Here is a 10064-nt window from a genome sequence, read left to right on the forward strand (position 1 = left end):
AACCGGTCCTTGTACTTGTGATACATACATGACATTTTCATTGTCTGGACTGAACATCTGGACTCACTCGTTGAAGTCTACCATAACTTCAACAACTACTACCCCTCTCTCACATTCTCTCTTGCATTATCTTATACAAACATCAACTTTCTTCATACCACAATCCGCACATCCAGGATGGCACCCTACAAACCACGATACTAAAAAAAAGTAGAGATCACTGCACTTAAATCCACAAAACCAGTAATCATTCCAAACATACTGAGAAAACTGTCATCCATATCCTGGTCCTCAGGTACAACCACATCTGCTCCGAGTAGCTGTGGCACTCACAGCACTGACCTAACCCCTGCCTTTATCCAGCAAGGACACTTTGCCATGGAAGTAGACTACATCTTTGAATGAGCTACTCAGAAACTCCCAAGACTTCCAAGACACTCAGAGGACAGGTGGGAAGCAAAGGCCTATTAGTAATCTAATTGGCAGCAGCCCAGCGCCGTGTGTATAAATATTTACTGTAGCACCATCTGAGAACTGCACAGTCACTTGGAATTAATTCACTTCTGATTAAAAACAGAGTCACAGGAATAGATGTTTTACATGATATTATTATCCATTATTTTTTTAAATGGCCACAGGAGGCTTCGACACAGAAGGAACGGAAGTCTGCAATGAAAGATGCAGAGGCTGGTAGCTTAGCTACGTTATGCTAGCAGCTACCTTACCTGCTAATGTTAAAGACCGTTTCCTTAAAACATGCTTCATGCTCAGCTAAGCAGTGGGTTCACAAAAATCCTTAATGTTTACCTTAGGAACTGCTTGCGGACTTCATTTGTCACTGGTTCATTATCTGTGATATCAGTGTGGTTGCTGAGTGTATCTTCAGCCAGCAAGACTTCTTCTTCCCCTAGCACTGAAATGGAAGATTGCATCTAAACTTTATGCTGAACAAAGCAGAAACTCAAGAGGCAAACAGTAATTGGAAGCCTGAGTCCTGAAACTCATTGCAACAGTTTCCCTATGCAGATAATGGTGATTATACCTGACAGGGCCGCTGGCATGATTTATTCATGTTTGTCAAGTATTTGAAAGACATTATGAGTGCTAAGGGGTGGCATTATTATCACTTCTAGCCACATTTGTGAACAGAACCCGCCCTTCCAGTGTTTCAGCCTGGAAAGCTAGGAGGAACTGCTCTCTCTTGTTGCCAGCAAGGTTACGTACAACTTCTGCTTCCTATTTGTCTTTTTACTCCTGACACATATTGCTACATCCAAGGAATACATTAACCAAATCACACTCATTTTCCACCATGTAAATTCAGACATATAAAAACCTGAAAGAACTCAGATTAGGAAGTCATTTGCATCAGGCTGTACAACAGAAATATTGTGCTCTGGATACTCCTTTGGGACAGTCAAGTCCAAATCTGTCCTTAGACTGCCACTGAATTTTCCCACCAGTAACATCTTTGCTAACTGTTGAAGTCTCTCTCTCACAATTTAGAAATACTGAAAGAATCCAATTTCTCACATTATTGTACAGAAGAGGCACTATAACAGGGGGGTCTCTTCTGGGCCAATTTGCCTTTGGCCTGCCCACCTGTTTCTGGGCCAACTGCCTGCCTTCTCCCCTGCCATACCTTGATGTTAATTAATTAAGTTGTTAAATAGGCGAGAGGCTGCCTATTTCTTGCCCCAATGCCAGGGGGCGCTATCTGCAGCTCCATTCCTCCCCTACACCAGAGCCCAAGCCTTGCAAATGGCATCCACTAGTTGTTAACATCACCGGCCCCACTCTGGGCCCCAGAATCCTCTGGTCCAGACCCCACTTGGCCTACTCCGCCTTCATTTGGGGCTGCCTAGCTCCCTGAGCTGTTCCCCCTTACAGGTGTGGTCCCCCTGGGCACCTTTGGCTACACTGGCCTTGGCCTCACCTCCAGGCCAGTCAGAACCCCAGGCCCTCGGCCTCACAGTGGGCCCCTGGCCCTTTGACCTTTCCAGTCCTGGCCCCAGCATTGACCAGTTGGGAGATTTCAAGTCAGGCTTCTGAGTCTGTAGCCCCATTCTCTCTCTTGGGTCCACCTTCTGGACCTTACTAGGGGGTAACTCACCTGGTTGTGGGAGCTGGGGTTATTAAGGCACCCCAACCCACCTTTCACCAGGGTGGTAACTGGGCTGGTATTTCCTGGGGACTCCTGCACCACTGAGAGCCACACCAGGCCACCCACTCCCGGCAGGGTGCAGTTTTAGGTCATGCCCAGGACCAGGAGCCTCTGAACTATCCCCTACAGCTCCTGCCCTTCCCTCCAAGTGTTCCAAGCAGCCTTGCAGCCAGGCAATGTTACTACCTGGGCTGCCAGCAGCAAACTGCCCTGTTTATATGGGCGGCCAGAGATCTAAAATGGCCGCCACAATCAAGCACCTGCTGGCTGCTTGTCTGAGTCCTTAAAGTGGCAGGCACCAATAGTGCCCTGCCACAGGCACATAGCCTAAGGCAGAGGAATGTTTTGTTTTTTTTCCAGAGGAAAACAATCTATTTGGGAAGACAGCTACTTACTCAAATTTCAGTATTCCCATCATTCATCCTTTACACTAGAAGGTGTTATCAAGCTGGCTTAGTTAGCCTAAAAAAAAATGACAATACTTAACATTTTCCTTGCCAGCTGGAGAAAATAAAGGAGGCCAGATTATTACACTTTCCTGATCACATTTATGCCTAGAAAAATCCAGGCCTGGTTGACTTAAGCTATAGCTTAAGAAGAACGAGAAACACTGTACTTGTTGGCTCATCCTCTTCTGTGTCTTCATCAGGTGCATAATTTCGAAGGAATTCTGCAAAAGCTCCGTTTTGCTTCAAAAGCTCTTCATAGGATCCCATTTCAGAGACCCTGCCATCCACAAGAACGACTATATGGTCCACCTGAGGTAGAAAGCTGATGCCATGGGTCACCAAAATTCGGGTCTGCATGGGAAGAAGAAACGCCTCTGTATTACAACACCACCTCTGCAACTACTATGTTCCATTACTGGGAGGAATTTAGACAGGCATAACATAACTCCCCATCAGAGCCATCCCTAGTGTATGGTGAATCAGGGTGACCACCCCAGGCCCTGCACATTGGGGGGCCCTGTGCAACCAGGTGGAGCAGTTGTGGCGCCTCCTGTGGGCCCACCTGGAGCTGGCAGCTGAGCCCCATGCTGCAGAAGAAGCACAGAGACCACCCCCCACCCTTTGCAGGGGTACTATGGCCCCACACAGTGTTTAGGGGGCCCCGCACAGGCTGATTTGCTTGGGGTCCCAAACCCGCTAGGATCAGCTCTGCTCCCCCTAACTAACTCAGAGTTCAGCTAAGGCACTAGGCAGAAGAACCACGACTGTTCAGAGAGAGTCATGCAATGTTCAACAGTGACAGGGCTTTGGCATTATCTCTCACTTGAAATGATGGTGTTTTTAACAGTCTATCAGAACTGGGAAACTAATCTAGTACTGATGTAGGGTATGACTAAACCATGATCCAGAATTAGTCAGTTGCTTTAATCTAATCAAGTCAAGTGCTAACAGTGGTGTAGCTCTGGCAAGGCAGGCTTCAGCGCATACTGCACAAGTAAACACGAACTTGGCACCTGAAATGTGTGTAGTTGCAACTGGCTGTGGTTAGTTCCTGAGCTAGCTTGTATAAGGCTAGCTTATGTATGTTCATGTGAACTAGTCACACCTTCAATGTACATGCTTAGTCACAGAGGGCACAGTTTATATTGCTGAATCATGCTTCCTACAGCCTATTCTTTTCCTTGCAGTTTCCCTTATAAGTTCTTATCTAGCCTGATACTGTATCTGAGACAAGACCATCAAGGAGTCAGAAGGTTAAAAAATACCACAAAGTTTGGTGGAAGCAATGACTTGTTCATGAGTGTCACCTGTGTGGTATTGTGGGTGTAATAAACAACCCTGAGGCTTGGTCTATCCCACAAAGTTCTGCCAGCAAAACTACAGGGAAGTCCTACTTACATCTCCTCTGTGGCAGCAGACCTCATCTTTGTCAGCACACCACCACCAGCTCTGTGACGGAAGACTTCTGCTGCCACCCAGTACCCATGCCCCCATGGCAGCTACTGGGTGGCAGTATCTGTGGCCCCTGTAACAGCTAGTGCCCTGCATGCCTGGTGCCAGAATTGCTGCCATAAGTCATGCAGAGCTGCTAGGAGCTGGGGTGAACTCTAGCAGCTTCATTATGGCAGCTTCTGTCTGCCAGCAAAAGCCTTAAGGTTGTAAACCAAGTCCAAGAAGGGGAGTGCAGTAAATCCCCCGAGATGCTTCTATTTTCAACATAGCCATCGTGGATATGTTCCATTGGAAAGCTTGGTTAACCCTTGAAGGCTCAGGAGTTTGGGCTTGTGTAGAAAAGAGAATCCAACTTCAGGCTTACCTTTTCTTTAAGTGCTCCTTCTGGTCCGATAACTTTATCAAAGATGTGCTTTGCAACGTGGGAATCCACAGCCGAGAGAGGATCGTCTAACAGGTAGACATCAGCATCGCTGAACACCGAACGAGCAAGGCTAACTCTCTGCCTCTGACCCCCTGAGAGGTTGATGCCCTGTGGGGTAGGAGGAGAGTACAAAATACATCACATAAGTAATCCACAAACACTAAAAGTGCTCGGATGCACTCACATGTCATGTATAAGCCTGAGCACAGTGTGGGAACTTCAAAGGAATAGCACACTCAGTTGGAGGGGAAAAGGAATCCTTATACAGCCAGCACACCTTATTTCCATTCAGATCACAGCTTAAAGGTGGAGAATTTTATCAGCTTAAAGGTGGAGAATGTCATTTAGGAACCCTCAGACAAAATCAGTTCTGTAAAAGGGTTTCCAAACTGCATCATGTTCCTGAACTCGGCATGAGTTACCTTGCACTTGTGGAAGAAGGTGGAGTGTGCAATCACCTGGATCAGACTGCCTTGCCACATTTAGAATTTTACTGGCAACTGAAGATGCTCAGCAAGAAAAAGATCAGATTTAGGACCGCAAGTCAGTAAAACACTTCAGAGCACACAGTTAAAGTTAAGGACACGTTTAAGTCCAAATGACTACAGCTGAACAGAAAACACTTCCTTCTGTGCTTTGTTGAACAGGATGCACTTAACTGAAAGCTAAGAATATGACTAAAAACGTTGTTAGAATGAGTCCCGAATATCTATAAAACAATCTCTTTTTAGCTGCAAAAAGCAGCAGCCATCATGCACGTTTGCTGTTAAGGGTCCTACCTTTTCTCCTATCTCAGTTTGATCACCTCCTGGAAGCACCTGAAGGTCAGTTTTTAAAGCACAGGCCTCTAGAACATTTTGGTACTTGTGTTCATTAGAAGGCTGGCCAAACAAAATATTGTCCTTCAGGGTTGCATTCTGGATCCATGCTTGCTGTGGCACATAAGCAACAGAGCCCTAAAAAGGAAGGGAAAAGAAATTCACACCTCTGATTTTTATTCATTGCTAAACAGATTTAACTTTACTAAGCAATTTAGGGTTAATGATTATAGCACTAACTCCAATGTTGCATTGTACTTTAATATGCATTGAATTGCTAATGGACAGTAGAAATCTCAGTAGAAAACAGAACTTGATTAAACAGGTATTTGCAAAACCCAAACACACCAAGAGGATGGTTTAAGCATAAACTGCTCAGAAACCCTGCTCTAAGCTAATTTGAATGAATGCATTATGCACAGGTATCTAATATACTAGGTGTATGAGTGGGGACAGAAGGTCTAAGCAGCACCAACCTTGACTGCCACTTCCCCTTCTAGTTTTTCCATTTCACCAAGGATAGCAGATACAAGTGATGACTTCCCACAGCCAACGTGGCCAACAACAGCAATCAAAGAGCCACTGGGGACCAACAAATTAACACTGTGGAGGAAATAGGCTGGACATTAATTAAACATTCATTTACTAAATATATTATAACTCTTTTAACCAGGCATAAGGTATGCACTGACAGTCATCCTGACCTCAGCCAATGCAAATAGATGGATTCAGTAAATGCAGATGAGTTACTCTTTCCCCTCTCCCTAGTTGTTATAGCGGGTACAATTTGTATTGTAGTAGTACATAGGAGCCCCATTTATGGATCAGAACAATTTCTCTATCAGCTTCGTGGTACACACTGAATTCCTTGGGAGGAAATCATCAAAGCCAGTAACAAGCCCTATAGATAAAGTTGTCTGATACTTTTCATGACTAGCTTACTTGGTCACAAATGGTTAAATCCAGTTTGGAAGCAATCAAATGATTTAAGGGACTTCCTCACCAAGAAAAAGTATCCAGGGAAAAATGGAGGGATTAAATGTTTTGTTCAAAGATGTTCAAACCATTTAACTGAAACATTTAGAGTACTAATAAATGCTACTGATCTATGATGGGCAAAACAAAACTTTCAGGTACAAATCATTCCCCTTCTGATGTCTTAACTTAGACCTTGATCCAGAAGCTGCAGCTGTGGGGTCAGTCTCCCATACCTCACCCCTACCTTTTGATATCAATATAGGCTCCAAATGCATAGATCCAAACAGTACCAGACTAGGGCCTTAGGAATTTCTCAGACTCTTCAAAAACATGATGAGAAGATAGGGCTTGCTAAAATGTATTGAAAGCAGGATTCACCACCAGAACTCCAACCTGCTCTTTACTGTCTTCCTGTTAAGCAGCATTCTCCCTCCGCCAGCTGGCATTTCAGGGAAGAGTGCCTTTTTCAAGTGCCAAATGGCTAGTAATCCTATATGGATCTTCCCGAATAAAATTCCCGAACAGGGAAGTTCACTTGGTTGCAGGTTTTGTTACAAAATGTGGACTTTCTCCAGGCTTAGGAAGGCTGGCCCATGTTATCATTTCTACTTAAGTGGTTCTATAACCTGCTCAGTAGCATAAGAGCCCAATATAAGAAATGATGAGACAGTACGCAAAACAATGCAAAGTATGCAAGGACTCAACTGAGGCTCCATCTGAGCTTGTTTAAATTCTCATATCAAAAAGCAAAACATGGGAAAGGGCTGCAAACCCAGATTTTGAAAAAGTGTCTTAGATACCACAGGCATGGGCATGGTGTCATAGCCACTGCAGAAGGAAATAAAACCCGCACTGCCTGGATCCTGAAGATGGTAGCACATCTCAGTCACCTCCATAGCAAAACCAGCAACCTATCAGCTCATGCAATTTGCTTACACACAAGCAAATATATATAAGCTGTAATTAAGGAAAAGCTGTAATGTACACAAAGTGTAGTAATATTCTTTTGTAGCAATGAAACGGAATATTCTACAGGATGCCTTGGAAGTGGATTTCTTTAGGAATCCCAAACAGCAGGAATCAGGTAGATGTTGTGCAGTAAAGAAATCTTACTTTTTCAGAGCTGGCTCGAGCTCCTTTGCCCAGCTGAAAGTCCCATTTGTTACAGTGATGGCACAGCCTGTAGAACAAAACAAAGACAGGAGGCAGCAAATGTATTATATCCTGGTGCTGAGTGAGGCATTTCTGCTGAGATGGGAGACAGAAAGGATGTGCTTGTTTATGGGAAAAGGGAACTCGGGGAACATGAAACCTTCCTTTTCTTAAGCATGAGAAGCAAGAGCTGGCGATCTGCTCAGCCACAGGATAAGGCTGCTGAGAGTAAAAAGAATCAGACTCAGGTTGAACGTATCTAGTGAAATCGCGGAAATGTAGAACTGAGATGGAAATCTCAGCCAGCCCAGGCAAGACTGGTCCCTAGAGCTTCTATTAAATGAATTGCCCATTAAAGCTTGCAATGGCCCTATGTAATTGTTACACCATGTTACACAAGAGACTACTCTAGAGTCAGTAAAAGGACGCCAATTTTCTGAATAAGTTGGACAAGATTAGGCCTGCCTCTTAGCAGCTCTACATTTCTCCTCTAACAAGTTACAGATCTGCAGGGTTATTCAGTCCCCTGCAGAATCACAGGACGCCTCCACAAGAGAAGACCGAGAGGGGATCTGGTGACCTTCTATAACTCACCAAGGGGGACCAGCGGAAAATAAGTGAGGCTCTGTTCCCCCAGGCACCACCTGGGATAACAAGGAATAACAGCCACAAATTGACTGAGAGCAGGTTCAGGCTTGATATCAGGAGGCATTACTTTATGGTTGGGGCTGCCAGGCTCTGGAATGGGCTCCCAAGGGAGGTGGTGCTCTCCCCTACCATGTGGGTCTTCAAGAAGAGGTTGGATAGATATCTGGCTGGGGTATTATGTTCCCAGCACTTGTTCCTGCCCAGGGCAGGGCGTCGGACTTGATGATCTGTTCAGGTCCCTACCGATCCTAGAAACTATAAAACTACTATTGCATGCTGTGTTATAGTGCTCCCCTGCTTCCCTGATACAGTCTTCCAGACAAAGCCGGGTTTGATCCAAAGTACCAGTGTGGCAAACTGTGTAAGAACGAAGTGAATTTTATAAAATAAGACTGTTTGCCCACTGAATCTGGGATGCTGTACCACTGGCAAGAGTCAATGCTTGGAAGAAAGAAAAGCTCCCCTCCCAGACATTTGTGTAGCGCACAAGATAGGAAAAAGTCTTTCTGGCTAAAGTGAAAAAAATTCAGCTCATGTCCTGCCATACAGGGTGCTGTTAGCACTTGTTAAATTATAAATGCATGCTCAAGGCAACAGCATAGCAGTTTAGTAAAAAACACGTTGCTTCATTGTCTTAATAAGAGCAAACAATCGCTTCCCAGGACAGGACTTCTTTTCCGAACTCCTTGGAATGACTTTTTTTTTTTTTTGGTAATTCTTCTAGAAAAAGAAATAAATATGATAAATACTTGGTTTTTCTGTGCTACATTAATATAACAACATGCCTTTACCTGGAGTAATCTTTTTTGTTTCCACACAATTTGGATCAAGTTCATCGTGACACAGGAACTGCTGAATTCTCTTTAGGGAAACACTCGCCTAAGAAAAGAAGCAGGTATTACACTTCATCTTTTTTAAAACGGGGAATGATTCCCTTCTCTGCAGGATGGGAAACAGGCAAAACATTGTGCATTTTCACCCTGTAGTTCATAAAAATTTACTCACTTTTCTCCTCGGTTGGGCCATATCCCGAAATTTAAACTTTATAAAATGCATTACAGCAAGTTAGGTTTGCTCAAGGGAGGCAAAATTTGCCCATGGTATTTCATGTACGTGAAAGCTCATATATAAGTTGCTGAGCTTGCTAACGTTGCGTACGGTTAATCAATGAACAGTTAGCTAATTTTGTGCAATGTTAACTAAATGGCATTAGAAAGAAAAAAAATGCTAAATGGGAGAAATTCTGAACTGCTCAGAATCCAGTTTGAAATCTAGAGGATGCTGGGGAGGGGGGGTGAAGCAACTAATGACTCTTACCTGTGCAATGCTGCTAATGACTTGTGGAAGCATGTTGAGTGGAAACCTTAAGATATTGAACAAGGAGAGGGAGACAAAAGCTTTCTGTGCATCCAGGATGTTATTTTCATCCACAGAGACATAGACTGCAAACGTGGTCAGTGCAACCTAAAAGTCCAAAAATAGTTTTGATAAAAATATATTTTACAGCTTTAAGTGTTCACGCTTAAAGAACATTTAAAATAAAATCCTGAAGTCAAAAGGAATTTCTTAGTTACCAGAGGATACCTGGGGTCTTTTTCTTTACGAAGTTCTGCTGGCTTGTGGGACAGTCTATTTAAGGGCTTTACATGTCACCCCCAAACCAATGCTCTTCCATGCCTATTTGTGCAAGCAACAGAAACACAACTTACCAGAAATGGTGCGGAGACCCATGCAAAAGTGGACAAAGCATTTAGATAGGCTGCTTTCTTCAGAATACGCAGCTCATTCTTTCGTATCTCCAGCACTTTCTCCTGAAAGGATAGTTCCCAAGCATATAGCTTCAGCACCTTTATGCCACTCAGAATCTCATTCATCAGCTTAATGCGGGAATCCTTATGCTGCATCTGTTCCACCTGGATCATTCAAAATAGCATTTTTTTTTTTTTAAGGCAGAGACAGAACTGCATACTAATGACATT

The 10064-nt window shown here is 44.0% G+C and overlaps 1 protein-coding gene across 1 annotated transcript in view; it reads right to left on the reverse strand.

The window, feature by feature from the left end:
• Positions 1-10064, reverse strand: part of CACNA1G (calcium voltage-gated channel subunit alpha1 G) — a 324600-nt gene that overhangs the window by 14011 nt on the left and 300525 nt on the right. The window contains exons 45-53 of the mRNA XM_019517481.1: positions 9795-9998; positions 9403-9549; positions 8877-8964; positions 7399-7465; positions 5784-5910; positions 5269-5445; positions 4430-4597; positions 2781-2964; positions 808-913 (exon numbers count right to left, since the gene is read on the reverse strand). Coding sequence (XP_019373026.1) covers positions 808-913; positions 2781-2964; positions 4430-4597; positions 5269-5445; positions 5784-5910; positions 7399-7465; positions 8877-8964; positions 9403-9549; positions 9795-9998 — 1268 coding nt within the window. The remainder of the gene's footprint in view (positions 1-807; positions 914-2780; positions 2965-4429; positions 4598-5268; positions 5446-5783; positions 5911-7398; positions 7466-8876; positions 8965-9402; positions 9550-9794; positions 9999-10064) is intronic.

The sequence above is a fragment of the Gavialis gangeticus genome, unplaced genomic scaffold (assembly GCF_001723915.1).
Source record: "Gavialis gangeticus isolate Ggan-Ray unplaced genomic scaffold, GavGan_comp1, whole genome shotgun sequence".
In the NCBI taxonomy this organism is placed as follows: Eukaryota; Metazoa; Chordata; order Crocodylia; family Gavialidae; genus Gavialis; species Gavialis gangeticus.